At 48.0% G+C, this 20,904-nt stretch overlaps 2 protein-coding genes across 9 annotated transcripts in view; one reads left to right on the forward strand and one right to left on the reverse strand.

Moving 5' to 3' along the window:
* Positions 1 to 5,488, forward strand: part of ZMYM3 (zinc finger MYM-type containing 3) — a 38,558-nt gene extending 33,070 nt beyond the window's left edge. For 7 of the 8 annotated variants that reach the window (XM_072431316.1, XM_072431312.1, XM_072431311.1 and 4 more), the window contains exons 20-25: positions 356 to 530; positions 632 to 783; positions 1,226 to 1,340; positions 1,550 to 1,804; positions 2,980 to 3,097; positions 4,271 to 5,488. In XM_072431316.1, the coding sequence (XP_072287417.1) occupies positions 356 to 530; positions 632 to 783; positions 1,226 to 1,340; positions 1,550 to 1,804; positions 2,980 to 3,097; positions 4,271 to 4,460 (1,005 nt within the window). In that variant the 3' untranslated portion in view covers positions 4,461 to 5,488. The remainder of the gene's footprint in view (positions 1 to 355; positions 531 to 631; positions 784 to 1,225; positions 1,341 to 1,549; positions 1,805 to 2,979; positions 3,098 to 4,270) is intronic. The other variant, XM_072431318.1, reaches the window with a different exon arrangement.
* A 4,339-nt stretch (positions 5,489 to 9,827) lies between these two features.
* On the reverse strand, positions 9,828 to 11,742 carry LOC140343303 (gap junction alpha-3 protein-like). The gene has a single exon (XM_072429931.1). It carries the CDS (start codon positions 11,610 to 11,612, stop codon positions 10,551 to 10,553), a length of 1,062 nt encoding a protein of 353 aa, XP_072286032.1. The 5' UTR covers positions 11,613 to 11,742; the 3' UTR covers positions 9,828 to 10,550.
* Between the last annotated feature and the right edge of the window lie 9,162 nt (positions 11,743 to 20,904).

The following is a 20,904-nucleotide window of genomic DNA, read 5'->3' on the forward strand; positions in this document are numbered from 1 at the left end:
TGGAGTGCCAAGGGGAGCAGAATACTGAGCTGTCTGGAGAAATGGAGAACTGAGGAGAGCAGGAGACCTGGAGTGCCAAGGGGAGCAGAATACTGGGCTTTTAGGAGGAACGGGGAACTTAAGAAAACAAAATACTGGACTGTTAGGAGGAATGGAGAACTGATGGTTGCAGGAGACCTGGAGTGCCAAGGGGAGCAGAATACTGAGCTGTTAGGAGGAATGAAGAACTGGGGAACCGAGGGCAGGAAGAGTACTTGGATGCCATGAGCAGTGTAAATACTGACCTGTGGTAGCCCAGGGTGGCTGTTTGTTGTGATGTTATAGCTATATAATACAAAACTATTATTCCCTGCAGGGTCCCAAGCGAATGCTTCTATCAGAAAAGGAGAGTCCCCCGCATGACCCTGTGTCCAATAAGCACAAAAGCACAAACCTCAGCCACACGTACGGTGTGAACGCTTGGAAAACCTGGGTGCAGCGAAAGTACGAAGGGGGAGAGCCAAGCAAATCAGAGGAAATACGCTTTGGTCGTGAGTTGAAAGGGACAGGTTCCCTTTTTTGTTTTTTTACCTTGATGTTTTACTACATTTCTTTCTTTGACCTCAACATAAAATATTTTTGTTTTCTTCAGCTAAACCGATGCGTATAAAAGAGGACATCCTAACATGCACGGCTGCCGAGCTGAACTATGGTTTAGCACAGTTTGTGAAAGAGATAACCCGACCGAATGGAGAGCGCTATGAACCAGACAGCATATTTTACCTTTGTCTGGGTATACAGCAGGTGAGTTGTTTGGGGTTTTAGTGGTAATACTAATCTGGGTTCTCCTCCCCAGTTTTCCTTTCATACACAGAACTTTAGCAAAGTTACTGCAGAAAATCTGCCAGCCAGGTGGACGGCACCACATATAGTTAGGATTACATCGCTGTCTCCACCCATAGCCTGTGATTGGACAGTGGAAGCAGACTGATTAGCTCAACTCTCTGTTAAGTTCTCTTCCTCCTATCAGCATGGTTCTTGTAAGCACATGACCCATACTGCCCACCTAATTAGCTCAATCTACAGTTTCTCCTTCCCCCAGTCTAAGCTGTGCTGTACATTTACTGCCAAAGGCTAATGGATTCAGGTTTCTGCACTTCTTATAGTTCAAAGTTTATACTATGCAACGTGAAATGCATTTAGCAGTTTTATAGTTGTAATTTTGTTTCTTGTATTTGTTTTCTAGTATCTCCTGGAAAATAACCGGATGGTGAACATTTTCACAGACCTGTATTACCTGACCTTCGTCCAAGAGCTGAATAAGATACTGACTGCCTGGCACCGAAACTTGACGCCCAGTAGTAAGATATGGGGTTTAACGCGGTCAGACATGCGGGAATATAGCTCCGCCTGTTGCAGGAGATTTCTATGTGGGGGCGATAAAGCAATACCCTTATATACATAGAGCCTGGGGGTGGGATGGGGGGAAGGAACTGATGTCAGCTTTAGGGGTGATAGAGATATAGGTGACAGCTCTGAGGGTTTTTCCCTGACTTGTGCCCAATTTCAGGGCTAATATACTCACGTGTGGAAGAAGAACATCTGTGGGACTGTAAACAGCTGGGCGTCTACTCTCCCTACGTGCTCCTGAACACACTCATGTTCTTTAATACCAAGTTCTTCGGCTTGCGCACCGCCGAGGAGCACATGCAGCTGTCTTTTACCAACGTTGTCCGACATTCCCGCAAGTGTACCACCAGCAGAGGAACATCGAAAATTGTCAGCGTCCGCCACTATCCTCCCTCACAACAGAAGAAAGGCAGAGGTACCATACACGTTTCTTTTTACTTTTTACTAACCTTTAAAGCTGAACTCTGGGCTCCAAAATTTTATCAGAGGCCACTTTGTGGGCACCAAATTCTATTGCAAACCCAAATTTTACCATATATAAGGAGCAGTGACATCAACATTAATCTGTGCAGAGCTGTGAGAGGAGGCCAGCAGGCCCACCTATTACAGACTGCAGAAAACTACAGGAGGGGGGGCGGAGACAAGACCAGTCAACCTGCACAACCAGACAGAGCAGCAGTGACCGGTCTGTATTACATGAATCTCCTACATAGATTCACACTGCACAGTTCTGGAAGAAATACACAAAACACACCAAGATTCCAGTAATAGCACTCACTCTCCTTGTTCTTTAGGCAGTATTTATCCATCCCAGATTTCTGCTTTACAGATTAGATCTGCTAACTCTGTGTTCTGATTGTTGTCACCCTGTAGCTTCTGGCCATTCTGGGAACAAAGACAGACCTTTCAGTGCAATTCCCACTTCTGCTCCATTGTATTTACAATTTTATTACCCCCACATACACCCCATCAACAGATTTTCTTCCCTCTTGCTGATTGTTTCATATTGGTTCTGCTCGAGGTGTAGAATGTGTGTACATACTGGTACCCTGTATGATACAAGTCTGTATAGCCCTGACTGTCATACCTAAGCCTGCTGGGCATCCCATTCAGAACCATAGTCATTATTTTTAATGTTTCCCCCTCCTTGGCCATTACTATATAGAGTTACCCCCCTCCCCATTCCATGGCCATTAGTATATAGAGTTACCCCCCTCCCCATTCCATGGCCATTAGTATATAGAGTTACCCCTTCCCCCTCTTCCATGGCCATTACTTTAAATATTAATGGTTGTGGAGGGGGGGGGTAATTCTATAGAGTATCCCCCCCTCCACGATAATTGATATATAGAACCCCCCTTTTCCATGGCTTTTAATAAGCAGTGCTGATAGTTTCTGGCTTGTAACTAATTAGGCTGCATAGGAAGCTATTGGGTGACTTTTTTTATTTTTCTGGATGAATGTTAAAGTGAAATTTTTCCTGGTGGAACATTGGCCATCTTTCTTTCCATGCCGGTCACACTGCGCATCTTGTCATTTCATACGATCACCTTTTTGGCATTTTGTTTCTTTGTGTTGCTACCCTTAAAGAAAGTTCATCTAAGAGAAAGCGAGAGGAAGATCAATCAGTGGCACTGGAACAGCATGAGAATAAGATGAACCCCTTGCGATGCCCCGTGAAGTTCTATGAGTTTTACCTTTCCAAATGGTGAGAGATTTTCTAAGAGTTTCATATGAACGGTTTTCATTTCACATTTTATTTCACTAGTAAAAGTAGCTGATTTCCTTATATAACACAGAAGCCGCCTCAATGGTAAGGTCAGATGGGCTCGGGGGCTCTCGTCCTGTTCCCAGCTTAATTCTAGCACATCACTGACAGAGCAAGCATGCACCTAGTGAAGTTTCCTAAGTGCTCGTTCTGGAAGTGCTTATGTAGCATAACTAGAACCAGAATGGCAGCCCTGCAATATTTTATAGAATACAGTGATTGGAGCTGGAGGATGTTTTAATGGCTTCAACAAAAAATGATAAAGGCTTGCTGTGCACACTGCTTATCCTACAAGCTGTGTCCTGTGTGTACCTGGCCATAGGTAGGTGCTTCATTAACCCCACGACTGTCACCTACTACTACTACTATTACTCTTCTAGTATGTGCTGAATTATGGGCAGATTCCCTTTACTTTTTATTAGATTCTCCTCGTGGAATTGTAGAGAGTGCAGAGAAGGGCAACTAAACTAATAAAAGGAATGGAGGAGCTCAGCTATGAGGAGAGATTAGCTGAACTGAATCACTGTAAGGTCACAATTCACTGTAAGGTCATTACAAAGCACAAGGGGGCGCTCTTTGCTTCTGGAGGTAAAGAAGTTTAAGCTCCGGATAAGGAAGGGATTCTTCACTGTAAGGTCTGTGAAAATGTGGAATCGGCTCCCTCAGGAAGTAGTTTCAGCAACTACTATAGATTACTATACTACTATACTATAGACTACTACTAACTACTATGCTTTAAGAAAAAGCTGTATGATTTCTAGAAGCACAGAATATAACTGGGGATTAAAGCTTTAATGTAAAGATAACAGTGGCTGCTGATCCAGGGAACATCCGATTGCCTCATGGAATCAGGAAGGAATTTTTCCCATTGAAGCAAATTGTACCAGGGGGTTTATAAGGGTTTTTTTGCCTTCCTCTGGATCAAGTATGTCTATAGGGTATTAGATCTGGGATATGTTTATTTCCCTAGTGGGTGAGTTTGATGGATTTATGTCTTATTTCAGCCTGACTATATGACTACTATATGAGCCAAGAAAAAAAATGTACCTGTAATATCAGTTACACATTTTTTTTTATTGCTCTTCTAATCTCTTTGTTTGTCTTTTTTATCAGCCCGGTGAACCTTCGAAACCGTGCAGACGTGTTCTACCTGCAGCCTGAGCGATCGTGTGTGGCCGAATCGCCTTTATGGTATTCTGTTATTCCTATGGACAAAAACATGCTTCAGAGTATGCTGAGCCGAATCCTAGCCGTGCGAGAAGTGTACGAGGAACAAATACGTGGCAGCGAGGACACTGAGTGATCAGAGCTGGGGATGTGACAGCTCATACAAGGACACACTGGACTCTATAAACCGACAGGATAAAGGGAGTTCGGTTTATTCTTTGACCACAGACTGGAGCACAAACCGTGCCAGATTCTTGCCCCCCTTCACACCATATGAAAAGCTTTATGTTGTGGGAAGGATCATCTTGTGTTGTCCCGTGGAGGGTAAACAGGGCGAGGAAAATGAATTTTTTTTTTTAATGGATTCTCTGTTGTGGATTTATTCTAGGGTCAGTAGCACCAACTTCACTGGGGACAAATTCTCTTATATTGCAGGCCTCCCAGCTTCCAAAATATACAGTCTATGTCTGGGAATGTTCTTCTGTGCACCCTTCTGTTCTCTGCTTTCATTTGGTGTTATCAGTTCCAAGACATTGCACACAAAGGTGACACGTTTGTTAAAACTATCTCTCCGTGCTGGCCTTTTCTGCAGTCCTTACATTTCTCCATCAGCTGATTATTTTGCTGCTCATATAATTGACACATAAATTCATTGTTTTGTTTTATTCTTTCTATATATATATATATTTTTTTTTTTTATATAATGCCTATGTTGATTTTAACACATGTTGTTACCTGGACTGATCAGCAGATGTCCTCGCCTTCCTACGGTGATACCAAACTGACCAGCAGATGTCCTCGCCCCTCCCCTCAAACATTCTGGGCCCGATGGATCTGCAGGCATAGCGTCGTCCAATCGTTTTCTCGGAAGTGTTTGTAGCGCCTTACTTGCTCCAGTGTCCTCCAAGCTGATTGGTTCTCTGCTCTGATTGCTTGTTCACAATGATTTAGTGATGGAGCATGTCTATGGGAGACCCCCCCCCCCTTTTCCCTTATCCTTCGCAACTTGTACAATTGTTCAGCTGCTCTTCAGAATTGTACATATTGTTTTTAGGCGCGTGCACCGAGTATGTGCCCCATGCTATCGCTCATCGTGCGCCAGCTCCTGGCAGAGCCCTGTTTGTGGGAATTTCTCATTGCAAATAAAATGGTTTTAATTCCTCATGAGTTGAGCATAAGAGCCCTGTGTGGGGGTATAACACAATGAGGGGGTGACTGGTCCTGCCTGGGTAGGGTGGGGGTAAAACTATGGTAAGTGGATTCCATCCATGGGATGGCAATGTGCACAAAATACATGTGGAGCCACTAAACTTTGTATTAAAAAGGCTCTGTGGTGTATGTGGGGTGTCGTAATCAATAAATGGGGTTCGATGGACGGGTGCAGCATCAGCCTACACAGGGGGGTCCTTCTCCTGTCCTGGGGGGCCGGGATCTGTGGACATTTTTAGTACAGGTTGACAATTGAAAATCCGGCCATTGGTAATCCAGATCCTTCAGTTTCCCGGCATGAGAAGCCCTTGCATTCTAACGAAGGAAGTAGCCGATTCCATTCGGGTGTGGTTCTGTCAGTTGCCACTAGATGGTGCAAATACATTATAATTACAGCCAATGGGGCACTCCTCAGGTCCGGAGGGTGCCGGATTTTTGAATATCAACCTGTATAACGATATATGAAATTCCCGACGTGTTTGTGACCCTCGAGGACCACCAATGGACAGCCCCGACCTGTAGTGTTGTATATCCTGTATGTCCCTGGCTCCAGAACCCTTACAACCCGCAGCCCTGTATATGGTCCTTTATATCCCCCCCAGCCTTGTATATGGTCCTTTATATCCCCCCATCCCCCCAGCCCTGTATATGGTCCCTTATATCCCCCCAGCCCTGTATATGGTCCTTTACATCCCCCCATGAATATATGAATTTATAAAATCTGATAGTTTTGTATTATTATTCTGTTTGTGCTGTTCTGCTCATTCGGGACTCCGCCCTGCAGACTCTGTATCCAATCACAAGGCACACCCTGGGCACATACTCCGGTATTGGGCAATGCTATAACACCGGCATTCTCATCTCAACCAGTAGGTGGCAGTGCAGCACATAAAACAAAACCATCAGATTATTTTATTATTATTTATTTATTTATTTATTTATTATTTTTTATTTTATTGATGGGAATAATTACCAAAAAAACATCGCAAGGAACTCTGACCCTGAATATTTCCAGCGGGGAGAGCAGACAATCTGTTAATAAGTTTATAGTGCAGCAATGAAGAGGTTGTGATCATATGCTGATACACGTCTGTACACACATTCACCCAACATTCATCCTTTCATTCAGAGACCCTCCGAACCCCCCTGAGATCTCAGCTCCTTTATTCCTATCCGGTCTCTGTGCACCAATCAGTGTTGACAGATGATTAAGGGTAAAGTAAAGCAGCCAATCAGAAGTGGATTCATTTTATACCAGGTGAATGTACAGAGTGTCAGTATAATGAGAGGGGTGAATATCTCAGCATAGAGGGGAAGTTCTGTTTTTTCAGTTTTTTTTTGTTTGTTTCTAAAAAATTTTTTATGATTTTTGTATAAAAGATGATCCATTATGTCTGAACTCCTGGTACAGAAACCTTTCATTGAAATATTTGCCTTGAGAGCCCAATGGGAAGAAACCCTGAAAGTGGTGTAGATATTAGCACTGATGTGTGGGCGGTGCCAAGACCAGGAGGGGTGGAGACCTGCAGGAGGAGGTGGTGACAAGACCAGTAACCCTGCAGGAGCGGGCGGAAACAAGACTGATCATGCAGGAGGGGCAGAGACAGGACTGGTAACCCTGCAGGAGGGGGCGGAAACAAGACCAGTCCCCATGCAGGAGGGGCAGAGACAAGACCAGTAACCCTGCAAGAGGGGGTGGAAACAAGACCAGTCATCCTTCAGGAGGGGGCGGAGTAAAGACCGGTCACCCTGCAGGTGGAGGCGGTGACAAGACCAGTCACCATGCAGGAGGGGCAGAGACAAGACCAGTAACCCTGCAGGAGGGGGTGGAAATAAGACCAGTCATCCTTCAGGAGGGGGCGGAGAAAAGACCGGTCACCCTGCTGGGAAGGTGGAGACAAGACCAGTCACCCTGCAGAAGGGGGCGGAGACGAGACCGGTCACCCTGCAGGATGGGAAAGCAGCAGTGACCGTTCTGTATTACAGGAAGCTGCACCAATTTACAGAGTTAAGTTTTCCTTATCCTTCATTACAAAAAGTAACATCCAGCAGACGACTCCACAGAGGATTTATTTTTTATTTATTGAACAGATTCAACAAAAACATTTTTCTATAAAATAGAAAGAGATCAATGTTGGGGTCACCATACCCCCTCTCCCCCAATACAACTTTATTAAGAGATTTCAATTCATTAAAGACAAAAAAAAAATCAAAATTATAAATATTCATCAGCAATCAGGTTAATTTGTTCTATAAATCGGTAACATCGATGGGTGACACATTTGAGTACTCTTCACCTGGAGAAACCCTCCAACCCCGGTACCCTGGAGGAACCCTTCATATAATCAGGGAGAACCACGACATTCATTTACATTCACAGTAGTCAGAATCCCCCATACATTGGTGGCCATCGGTGAGAACTGCCCCATACACTGGAGACCATCGGTGATGAACTGCCCCATACATTGGGGACCTATTGGTGAGAACGGCCCCATACATTGGTGGCCATTGGTGAGAACGGCCCCATACATTGGTGGCCATTGGTGAGAACGGCCCCATACATTGGGTACCATTGGTGAGAACGGCCCCATACATTGGTGACCATTGGTGAGAACGGCCCCATACATTGGTGGCCATTGGTGAGAACGGCCCCATACATTGGGGACCATTGGTGAGAACGGCCCCATACATTGGTAGTCAGACCTTCCCCCTCATTCATTGATGACCAAACATTTCCAAATATATTTGTGGCCATTGATCATCAAAAAGACATTCTTCCCCCCCATAAACTGTTGGTGAGAACTGCCCAATATATTGATGGACAGACCCCCCCCATACATTGGTGGGAGACATTCCCCCTGTATATTAGTGGCCACGTATAAAATGTTGCCACCCCATATATTGGTGAGATCTGCCCCATTGGTTAGACATCCCCCCCCAATACATTGGTAGTCAGACCTTCCCCCCATACGTTGATGACTAATGGTCAAACATCCCTCCTATACATTGGTGGCCATTGATAAGATGCCCCCCCCCCCCATACATTGTTAGTGAGAACTGCCAAATATATTGATGGACAGACCCCCCCCCACCTAACTTGGTGGTGAGACGTTCCCTCTATAAATTGGTGGCCATTGATAAGACGCTCCCCCCATACATTGGTGAGATCTGCCCCATTGGTTAGATGCCCCCCCCCCAAAACATTGGTGGCCAGGGGTTAGATGTTCCCCCCCATACATTGGGGACCCGTGGTTAAATGTCCCCCCCCCCCACACATTGGTGGCCATTGATGAGAACGGCCCCATACGTTGGTAGTCAGACCTTCCCCCCCATACATTGGTGGCCATTGGTGAGAACTGCCCCATACATTGGTAGTCAGACCTTCCCCCCCATACATTGGTGGCCACAAACATCGGTAGTTGTACCTTCCCCCCCATACATTGATGGCCAATGGTCAAACATTCCGCCTCTACATTGGTGGCCATTGATAAGATGTCCCCCCCATACATTGATGGCGAGAACTGCCAAATATATTGATGGACAGAACCCCCCCCCACACCTAACTTGGTGGTGAGACGTTTCCCCTAAAAATTCCCCTAAAATTCCCCTAAAAGATCTGCCCCATTGGTTAGATGTCCCCCCCAAAAAACATCGGTGGCCAATCAGCCAAAACCGAAGAAGCCCCCTGGTTGGGATTGGCTGATCTGACAACCTGAAACCTAAATAATATTTTCTGCAGCTCCAAAGCCCCCCCCCCCATCCAAAACTCCTCATCTCACCGCAATGGTGCTACCTTCCCCATCTGCATTTCCCTGGGCCAATTATTGAGCCCCTCAACACACCACAAGGGCCCTGGGCCAAATATTAACTCCTCAACATACCACAAGAATCCTAGGCAATGATCTGGTACCACTTTCCCTATCTATATCTTAAGGCCTCAACACACCACAAGGGCCCCAGGCCACTTTAAAGAACCTCTCTCCCTGTCCATATCCAGCACACCACCAGAATCCTGGCTCAGAGACCCTCATCCCACAACCAGAACCCCGGCCCATATCTGGAGCACCTTATAACACCACCAGAACCCTAACCCAAATTTGGGGCCCTTCATCCCACCACCAGAACCCCGCCGATATCTGGAGCCCCTTATCCCACCACCAGAACCTTGGCCCACATCTGGAACCACTCATAACATCACCAGAACCCTGGCTCATATCTGGAGCCACTCATACCACCAGAACCCAGACACATGTCTGGAGCCCCTCATCCCACCACCAGAACCCTGGCCAATATCTGAAGCTCCTTATACACCACCAGAACCCCGGGCCATATCTTAAATCAATCATTCCACCACAAGAACCCCGGCAATGATCTGGTATTACTTTCAATATCCATGTTTACTGAATGTCATAACACAAATAGAACCCCGGGCCACATCCTAAACCCCTCATACCACCACCAGAACCCCGGGCCCATATCTGAAGCCCTTTATCCACCACCAGAACCCTGGCCTAAATCTGGAGCCCCCCATCCCACCATCAGAACCCTGGGCTCATATCTGGAGCACCTTATCCCACCACCAGAACCCCGGCCTATATATGAAGCACCTCATAACACCACCAGAACCCCGACCCAAATCTGGAGCATTTTATCTCACCACCAGAACCCCGGCCCATATTTGTAGCCCCTCATCCTACCACCAGAACTCTGGCCCATATCTGGAGCCCCTCATAACACCACCAGAACCTTGGCCCATATCTGGAGCCCCTCGTTCCACCACCAGAACCCCTGCAATGATCTAGTATTACTTTAAATGTCCACATATACAGCAAGTCATCACACAAAAAGAACCCCAGCCATATCTGGAGCCCCTCATCCCACCACCAGAACCTCGGTCCCATCTCTGGACCCCCTCATTCCACTGCCAGAACCCTGGCCCATATCTGGAGCCCCTCATCTCACCATCAGGACCCTGGGCCACGTTCTGATGTGATTGTCCCAAATCTCCATCATCCCATCACACGGCGAGGACCCCAGGCCTTGATCTGGTGCTACTTTGCCTGCTGTTCCGGCTGGGCAGCCTTTGGTGGTCACCGTGTTCCAGGTCACTGCCGCTCTCCGATGCCACGTTCAGGTCGCCAATTCCGTTGCGTTCCACGGCTTGGTTCTCTCTGTTCTGTATCCGCGCTGCCTGACTGCTGTCTATGGCAGCCGTGGTGTTTTTGGTGGAGGAGAGGGGGAATGGCAGAGGGGCGGTGAATGCGGAGGTTTTCTCCGGGGAGCTGTAGTGGGTATAGTGGGGTATAATATGAGTATGGGTGACACTTCCCGTGGGTAGTTTTGGCCCCGGCTCGCAGTGGGACCCAGTCAGGCCTTGCCTGCATTTGGTAAATCCCAGGTAATAAATTTCAATGAGGTTGAGCAGCAGCGACAAGCAGGCGACGGCCAACATAAATAAAATAAAAATGGTCTTTTCGGTGGGTCTGGAGATGTAACAGTTGACAGTGTTGGGGCACGGCCAGCGGCTGCAGGTGTAGAGGGGCTGCAGCTGAAATCCGTACAGGAAATATTGCGCCAAGATAAATCCAACCTCAAACAGCGTCTTGAAGAGGACATTGAAGACGTAAGTCCGCAGGAGAGCCCCGCGCAGCCGTACCTTGCCCATGTCATCTTTCACTGAGGGTTTAGGGGATTTGGGGGGGTCCAGGAGCAGCTGCTTATCACCCTGAGGGTCTTTCTTGCTTTGACGTAATTTTTGCTTCTGCTTCTCCTCCAGGCGCACCAGGTGCAGAATGTGACCCAAATAGATCAGCGTCGGTGTGGACACAAAAATAATCTGCAGGACCCAGAATCGGATGTGTGAAATGGGGAAAGTTCTGTCGTAGCAAACATTCTGACAGCCGGGCTGTTTGGTGTCGCAGGTGAAGCCGGACTGCTCGTCCCCCCAAACTTTCTCAGCCGCCGTCCCCAAAACCAAAATGCGGAATATGAAGAGCACCGTCAGCCACACTTTGCCCACCACGGTGGAATGTTCCTGAGCTTTCTCCAGGAGTTTCCCTAACAAGTTCCAGTCTCCCATTGGGGCGCCGCTCACATTTCACCCTAAGGGGGCAAAAAAAAAAACCCAAAAGATTTCAGTGGGTAAATAAAAGCATCCCCCCAAATATCCTGAAGATCCCAGCCGGGTGGGGGGGCTACTTACCGATGGGTCTGCAGATTGTGCCGGAGCACCTTCCCTCCCGTGTGTCGGGGTCTCTGTGTCCACTGTGTGTAGTTGCCCCCGGCCTCTCATAGGCCCTGTGGGCGGCCCCCCCCCCCCCCCCCCCGTCCAATGTATTTCTTGTTATTTTTAGAGTATTTTTTCTTCTAAATATAAATACAGCGAGCTGAGGAATTCCTGCGTCCCCCCCTGAGCACGTCACAAGTGTGAGCTGTCATGGTGCTGCCATGTGTTGGTGCTCAGCTGTGCAATGTTTATTCCTGGGAGGGCACTGACGCCTCCCAGCACCTCACTGGCACCTCAGCAGCTGCAGCTCATTCATTTACATCTAGGTCCAGCCTGAATCCTCCGCCATCCAGCTCTGCACAATTCCTGATTTATATACTTTGTTCCCATGTCCAGCCTGAACCCTCTGCCATCCAGCTTTGCAAATTTACAGCAGTCAGGCGTTTATGGCCCCTTACACCCCTAATATTCACCATGAATTTGGCTAATCTCAATGCTCAGTTCAGTGACTGTTGGGGGTCGGATGTTTTGTGTAAAAGTTTACTGCAGATTCACTGCCATATAAACTGTTATCACTGGGTGAGATTTATGGTGACTAATTACATAAACACTGACTGAGGGTTTCCATAAATTGGTGAATCTGACATTCACCAAACATCCTCTAGTAAGAAATCACTAAAAACACATGGTCCTGGAAGATTCTCCACCAGTGAATGTTGGGTGAATGTCAGAGAGGGGGGTAAAATGTGAACAGTCCAACTGAGTTCTCACCTCCCCCCCCCATCTTGTTATTATGCAGCTAGTGGGAGTTGTACAGCGCTACGGTATATGTTGGTAACATATAAGACATATAAGACTCTGATAACCCTCAGCCTCACCAATGGGGAGCCTGGAGGCCACGCCTGATCACATGATCCCAATATGTGGAACATTTCTGTGTTGTCACCGCTGACACCTCGGGATGGTCTTGAGATTTAATATATAGGGTGAAACCTTCTGGGTAACGCACAGTGCCAACCATCATTCTGTCTGGCACCCTGGGCATTCTCTCAGCACACTGCTGTCTATTGCCCACAGGTGGCGCTCTGCACTGCTGAACATGCTGTGTGCACCTTTGCACCAGGTGTGAGCGCCACCAAATCCATAATACCATCCAACCCCCATGGAAAGGGGGCTCAGTCAGTGTCACCCCATCACCCCCTGTGTTTAGGGGGGGGGGTGAAGTCTGAGCTGTTCAGATAATTTTAAGTGACTGTAAGTGGCCATCTCAGCCCCCATTACACAGCCAGGGGCACTGCTGTCCCCATCAAGATGCCCACCCTGAGAAATGCCAGGCAGCCATTGGTGCAGACAGGAAGTGGCAGCACAGTGAATGCAGCAGATCAGCAGAGGGGATGCAGGATGAATGTGATGAATATATCTCAGGGTATTCCCATCTATGGGAGGGGCGGCATATTGGTGGGGGGATTTGTGTGTGTGTGTGTGGGGGGGGGGCACCATGTCGCCTTATCTCAGGGCAATGATTTATGTTCTGCATTTTGATAAAACACAAATAGAGAAATCAGAAAACAAAGAAAAACAAATTCTGCTATCTCTGACATGTGACCCCCAAACAACCCCCTCACCCCTGCCTGTCATTACCAGATTTGTTGTCATTGCTGCCATTCACCTTCTCACATTCCAGGTAACGTGTCCAACTGAACCTTTACCTGATCTGGGTATATGATGGGAGCAACCCCCAAACCTAACCCACCCTAGACTCCTCCCCATGACAATTTAACCACAATCTAACCCCTAACCCTCCATCTATCCCACCCACAACCCTAACCCACCCTAGCCCCCCCATGTCTAATCACTCCAATGTAACCCCAACCTCCAACCTGATGTCTAATACCCCCCAACCCTTACCCATCCTGACCCCCTAACCACAATCTAACCCCTAACCCTCCATCTAACCCACCCACAACCCTAACCCACCCCTTAACTTAATGTCTAACCCAAGCCTAACTCATCCTAGATCCCCAGCCCTGCCCCCCAACCCACAATCTAACCCTAATCTTCCCAACCCAGATGCCGTGTTCACAATCTAGGCCCAAACCCTAACCCTATACCTAACCCAACCCTAACTCATCCTAGCCCCCAAACCCTGACCCCCTAACCACAATCTGACCTCGACCCCTAACCCTTTGTCTTACTCCACCCTAACGCATCCTAGCCCCCCAATCCTGACCCCTTATCCACAATCTAACCCCAAATCCTAACCCTATGTCTAACTCACCCTAACCCATCCTAGCCCTCATACCCTGAACTTCTAACCGCAATCCACCCCCAACCCCTAACCCTATGTTTAACCCAGCCACAACCCTAACCCATCCCAGCCCACTAACTCTGACCCCTTATCCACAATCTAACCCCAACCCCTAACCCTATGTCTAACCCACCCTCAAGCCTATTTCATCCTGGACCCCCAACCCTGATCCCCTAACAACAATCCAACCCCAACCCCTAACCCTATCACCAACTCAATATTAAACCATCCTAGCCCCCCAACCCTTACCCCCTAACCACAATCTAACCCCAAAACCCTAACCCTATGCCTTACTCAACCCCAACTCATGCTAGCCCACCAACCCTGACCCCTTATCCAGAATCCAATCCCAATCCCTAACCCTATGTCTAATCACTCTCAACCCTTACCAATCCTAGCCCCCAAACCCTGACCCCCTAACCCCAATCTAACCCCTAACCCTCCATCTATCCCCCCCACAACCTTAACCCACCCTAGCCTTTCAAGCACAACCTAACCAAAACCCTTAACTCAATGTCTAACTCAAGCTTAACTCATCCTTGCCCCCCAACCCTGACCCCCCAACCACAATCTAAACCCTAACCCTATGTCTTACTCAACCCCAACCCTAACTCATCCTAGATCCCCAGCCCTGCCCCCCAAACCACAATCTAACCCTAATCTCCCCAACCCAGATGCCATGTTCACAATCTAAACCCAAACCCTAATCCTATAAATAACCCAACCCTAACTCATCCTAGCCCCCAAACCCTGACCCCTTAACCACAATCTGGCCCTGACCCCTAATCTCATGTTTAAGCCAGCCCAAACCCTAACCCATCCTAACCCCCCCAACCCTGACCCCCTAACCACAATCTGACCTCGACCCCTAACCCCTTGTCTTACTCAACCCTAACGCATCCTAGCCCCCCAATCCTGACCCCTTATCCACAATTTAACCCAAACTCCTAACCCTATGTCTAACCCACCCTAACCCATCCTAGCCCTCAAACCCTGAACTTCTAACCACAATCCAACCCCAACCCTTAACCCTATGTTTAACCCAGCCACAACCCTAACCCATTCTAGCCCCCTAACTCTGATCCCTAACCCATCCTAGTCCTAATTCATCCTAGACCCCCAACCCTGACCCCCTAACAACAATCCAACCCCTAGCCCTATCACCAACTCAATCATAAACCATCCCAGCCCCCCAACCCTTACCCCCTAACCACAATCTAACCCCCAAACCCTAAACCTATGCCTTACTCAACCCCAATCCTAACTCATCCTAACCCACCAACCCTGACCCCTAATCCCAACCCCTAACCCTATGTCTAATCACTCCCAACCCATACCAATCCTAGCCCCCAAACCACAATCTAACCCCAACCCAAACCCTATGTCTTACTCAGCTCCAACCCTAACCCATCCTAGCCTCCTAACTCTGGCTCCTTATCCACAATCCAATCCCAACCCCTATCCCTATGTCTAACCCACCCCAACCCTAACCTATTCTAGCCCCCCAACCTTGACCCTCTAACGGCAATTTACCCCTAACCCTATGTTTATCCCTAACCCATAATAGCCCCCAACCCTTAACCCCTAACCACAATCTAACCCCAACCCCTAACCTTATGTCTGATTTAAACCCAACCCTAACCCATCCTAGTCTTCCAACCCTGACCCTTTATCCACAACCTAACCCCAACCCCTAAACCCCAATGTCGAACCCTGCCCCAACTCTAATTAATTCTAGCCCCCCAACCCTGACCCCCTAACCACAATGTGACTCCAACCCCTAACCCAATACCAACCCTAACCCATCCTAGCCCCCCAACCCTGACCCTCTAATCACAATCTGACCCCAAACCCCTAACCCAAAGTCTAACCCAATACCAACTCTAACCCATCCTAGCCCCCCAACCCTGAAACCCTAACCACAATCTAACCCCAACCCCTAACCCTATGTCTAACCCAGACCCAACTCTAATTAATCCTAGCCCCCCAACTCTGACCCCCTAACCACAATCTGACCCCAACCCCTAATCCAAAGTCTAACCCAATACCAACCCTAACCCATCCTAGCCCCCCAACCCTGAAACCCTAACCACAATCTAACCCCAACCCTTAACTCTATGTCTTACCCAACCCAAACTTTACCCATCCAAGCCCCCCAAACCTGACCCCTTATTCACAATCTAACCCCAACCCCTAACCCTATGGTAAATCCACCCCCAACCCTTACTCCCTAAACACCATCTAATCTCAACCCCTATCCCTATGTCTAACCCAACCCTAACCCATTCTAGCCCCTCCAACCTTACCCCCTAACGACAATCTAACCCAAACCCCTAACCCTATGTCGAACCCAACCCTAACCCAAACTAGCCCCTCCAACCCTTACCCCCTAATTATTATTTAACCCCAACCCCTAAAACTACATTTTACTCGAACCCCAACCCTGACCCCTTATCCACAATTTAACCCCAAACCCTAACCCTTTGTTTAACCCAGCCACAACCCTAATGCGTCCTAGCCCCCAAACTCTGAGCCCTTATCCACAATCTAACCCCAACCCCTAACTTTATGTCAAACCCTCCCCCAAACCTAACCCATCCTAGCGGCCCAACCTTGAAACCTTATCCACAATGTAACCCCAACCCCTAATCCTCTGTCCAATCCACCCCCAACCCTAACCCATCCCAGTCCCCCAACCTTGATTCTCTAACGACAATCCAACCCCAATCATAGTCTAACTCAACCCCAACCCTAACCCATCCTATCCCCCCAACTTTGACCCCCTGAGCACAATCTAACCACTAACCCTATGTCTAACCCAACCCTAGCCCATTCCAGCATCCCAACCCTTTACCCAATCTATACCCCAGCCCGGCCCCAATGTGCATTCCCTGGCCATGAATTGGGGAGATCAGGTGGCACTGTTGGTGGAATTTGTTGCCCACTTGCAGTGACCGGCGGATATCCAAAGTCCACAACATCAAAGCCGCCACCTAATCCCAACACGTGACCACAGATATGGATATGTGACACATTGCCAGCTGTGCCCATCATACAATGAGAGAGCCCAGCCGAACCCCTTTGTATGTCCTGGAGGGGCATAGAGAGCTGCTTATATTATAATTATTATTATTTTTGTTTATTTATAAAGCACCAACATATTCCATGGAGATGTACAATATATTGGGGCTGCAGATGACAAACCTGTACCAGAGGAGGAGGGGGTCCCTGATCCATGGAGCTTACAATCTAAAGGCGAGGATTCTTGGGGGTTCCCTGCCGATGTTCCTGCCCGATGACCCCATAACACAGATTTCTGTATTTCCTGCACATTTTATGTCTCTCATGCACCCAAATTATCATTTAAAGGGGGATTCCACCAGGCAGAGATTCAGCTGTCAGTTTTGCAACGTTTTGACAGCTGAAGCCATGTCATATGACTGGAATGCTGCACATCCTATAGAATGGTAACCGGAGATAGGGACACCTTCCGAATGTCACATTCTTCATCTGAAAATGTCGTTTTCTGACATCAACCTAACCCTAAAGAGGGCAAGAGTGAAACCGGTGGAGCTTGGAGTGCCAGCTGTGGCCCCTGAGTGTCGGGCCGGGGGTAATCCGAGTCCATGTGACCGAAAACTGATATTTCAGCTATGAATGGACCTGGAGACACTCAGTCATTGAATGGGGACCCCGGGGAGGGGGGGGGGGGGCTCAGGTCATTAAGATGGCACGGGACTTTCATTTCACCTCCATGGGGGGCAAACTGGAGAAAATACAGCGCTGCGTAATAGGTTGGCGCTATATAAATCCTGCTTAATAATAATAATAATAATAAAATTATATATAAATATAGATGGGGGGCTGCATTATTGTGTGTCTGTCCCTTTAAGTGTGTTCCGACTTGACCGTGGCAGATTCTCATTGGCTGATGCGAACAATCCCAATCGGATGAAAACCTGGTGTATGTACAGGCATTGATCCGCTGGTACACCAACAACCAATGGGAATGTTGTATAATGAGGGGGACACAGCGGGGTGCCGTCCACTCATCCTCCCCCTCATTGGACAAAACAGCACTCAGTGGTACCACTGTTTTCAGCGACAATTATTAAACCAATCAGAATCCTTCCTGATCATGTGATCACTATCATATTATATTAATCACATGACATTGTTATTAAACTGCCACTGGCTAGGTGACATGTGACCTGCAGAGCAGGAGATGTGATTGGCTGCTACAGGTCACCTGGGAAATACAATAATTACCCTGAACAGTGAAAAATACCAGCAGAATTCATTTTAAATAAAGGCATGAATCTTTGAATGAAAACATTGATAAATGGACCCCACAGGGTTACTATGATGGTGAATCACACAAACCACTGCTAGGCATCTGGGCATAGAGGACCCCCAACTATAGTGGGGCAATGTACCCGGTGCACATGGGTGTCACCCACGACACTGGCCCTGATAAATACCATGGGGCCATTGGTGGAAGGCCTGCCGACAGGAAGTAGCTGTAAAATGTCTGCAGGAGATCCGCATCACTAATATGGGGTCACCCCCCCCCCCCTCCAACTATATGATACATACAATGTGAAGTGACGGTATTATTGTTTTAGTACATTCACTGTATACACTGTTTGGGTGAATGTTCCCCATTATGTTGTCCCCTACAGCTCGGCATATAATGTTTGTGTTTTATTGCTTGCGGGATGATTCGGTGACACACCGTCATCTCCAGGTACAAATATTAACATTCACAGATTTCTGGCAGTGAAACAAGTATTCATTCCTGGTGAATGAATACTTCCACCCACATTGGATTAAATAAGAAATAAGATGAATCAGCTTTTCCAAATTTCATTCCAAATATAAATATGTGAATCTAGGTTTCTGTCTGAATAATCGCAATTCACCTGAATGAATCCTAATGCGCAGCGATGCACCAACGCATCCCAACCTTGCGGTGACATGGGAATGTGTGAATGTAAGAATCAGTCCGGACTGCTATAACCGGACAATGATTCACCCCCTAGCTGACAGGTGTGTCCCCCCGGGGCCCAGGGTCACGGTTCAGGGTGGTCCTTGCAGATTGACATGGGGACGCAGCAGATGAAATTGGAACTGTGAATGTAATGGAGATTAGGGGCAGATGAATCCCCTGTGGTCGGGGTGATGCTTTCACTGCCCCAACACCGGCTCACCAGCAGCTGCTCCGTCCAGAATTGGCATTGTTATTGTTGGGGGTAAAAATAGAGCCCGCCTGTCACCAAATGCACCAACACCGCAACCCCGCCAAATCCACCACCATAGAACGTCCCCACATGCAACGATATCACAACCACATTTTACAACCCCACCAATTGTACCTCCAAAACCCAATGTACCCACCATACAACGTCACCTTCATCTGCCCTACCCCCCACCATACAACCCCACCAATTGTACCTCCAACACCCAATGTACCCACCATACAACATCACCTCTCTCTGCCCTACCCCCCACCATACAACCCCACCAATTGTATCATCGACACCAAATGTACCCACCATACAACGTCACCTACATCTGCCCTACCTACTACCATACAATCCCACCAAATGTACCACCAACACCCAATGTACCCACCATACAACGTCACCTTCATCTGCCCTGCCTACTACTATACAACCCCACCAAATGTACCACCAACTCCCAATGTACCCACCATACAACGTCACCTACATCTGCCCTACCTACTACTATACAACCCCACCAACCGTACCACCAACACCCAATGTACCCACCATACAACGTCACCTTCATCTGCCCGACCTACTACCATACAATCCCACCAACCATACCACCAACACCCAATGTACCCACCATACAACATCACCTACATCTTCCTACCTACTACCATACAACCCCACCAAATGTACCACCAACACCCAACGGTGTCACTGAGGACACTGGCCCTGATAAATACCATGAGGCCATTGGTGGAAGGCCTGCCGATAGAAAGTGGGTCGCAAAATGTCTGCAGGAGATCCGCATCACTGATATGGGGTCACAGAGGGTGACCAATGTACCCACCATACAACCCCACCAAACGTACCACCAACACCCAATGTACCCACCATACAACATCACCTACATCTGCCCGACCTACTACCATACAATCCCACCAAATGTACCACCAACACCCAATGTACCTACCACCATACAACCCCACTATCAGTACCACCAACACCCATGGGTGTCTCCCAGGACACTGGCCCTGATAAATACCATGAGGCCATTGGTGGAAGGTCTGCCGATAGAAAGTGGCTGCAAAATGTCGGCAGGAGATCCGCATCACTGATTTGGGGTCACAGAGGGTGAAGCAAATATTGTCCTGCACTGCAATGCATGGGACAAACAGGACGGGCTGAGAGACGGCCTACAGGATAGAAGAATAAAGTGACCCCCCCATACCCCCCAACTATATGATACATACAGGAATCTGAAGTGATGGTATTAATGTTTTAGTACATTCACTGTATACACTGATTTGGGTGAATGTTCCCCATAATGTTGTCCCCTAGAGCTCAGCATATAATGCCACCAACGCCCAATGTACCCACCATACAACGTCACCTACATCTGCCCTACCCACCACCATGCAACCCCACCAAAGGTACCACTAACACCCAGTGTACCCACTATACAATGTCACCTACGTCTGCCCTACCCACCACCATACAACCCCACCAACCGTACCACCAACACCCAATGTACCACCATACAGCGCCACCTATATCTGCCCTACCTTCCATTATACAACCCCACCCAATGTACCACCAACACCCA

This window comes from Pyxicephalus adspersus, chromosome Z (assembly GCF_032062135.1).
Source record: "Pyxicephalus adspersus chromosome Z, UCB_Pads_2.0, whole genome shotgun sequence".
Lineage (NCBI taxonomy): Eukaryota > Metazoa > Chordata > Amphibia > Anura > Pyxicephalidae > Pyxicephalus > Pyxicephalus adspersus.

Excerpts from the sequence above, each read along its gene's own strand:
- LOC140343303 (XM_072429931.1), bottom strand. The coding sequence starts at position 11,612 with ATGGGAGACTGGAACTTGTTAGGGAAACTCCTGGAGAAAGCTCAGGAA.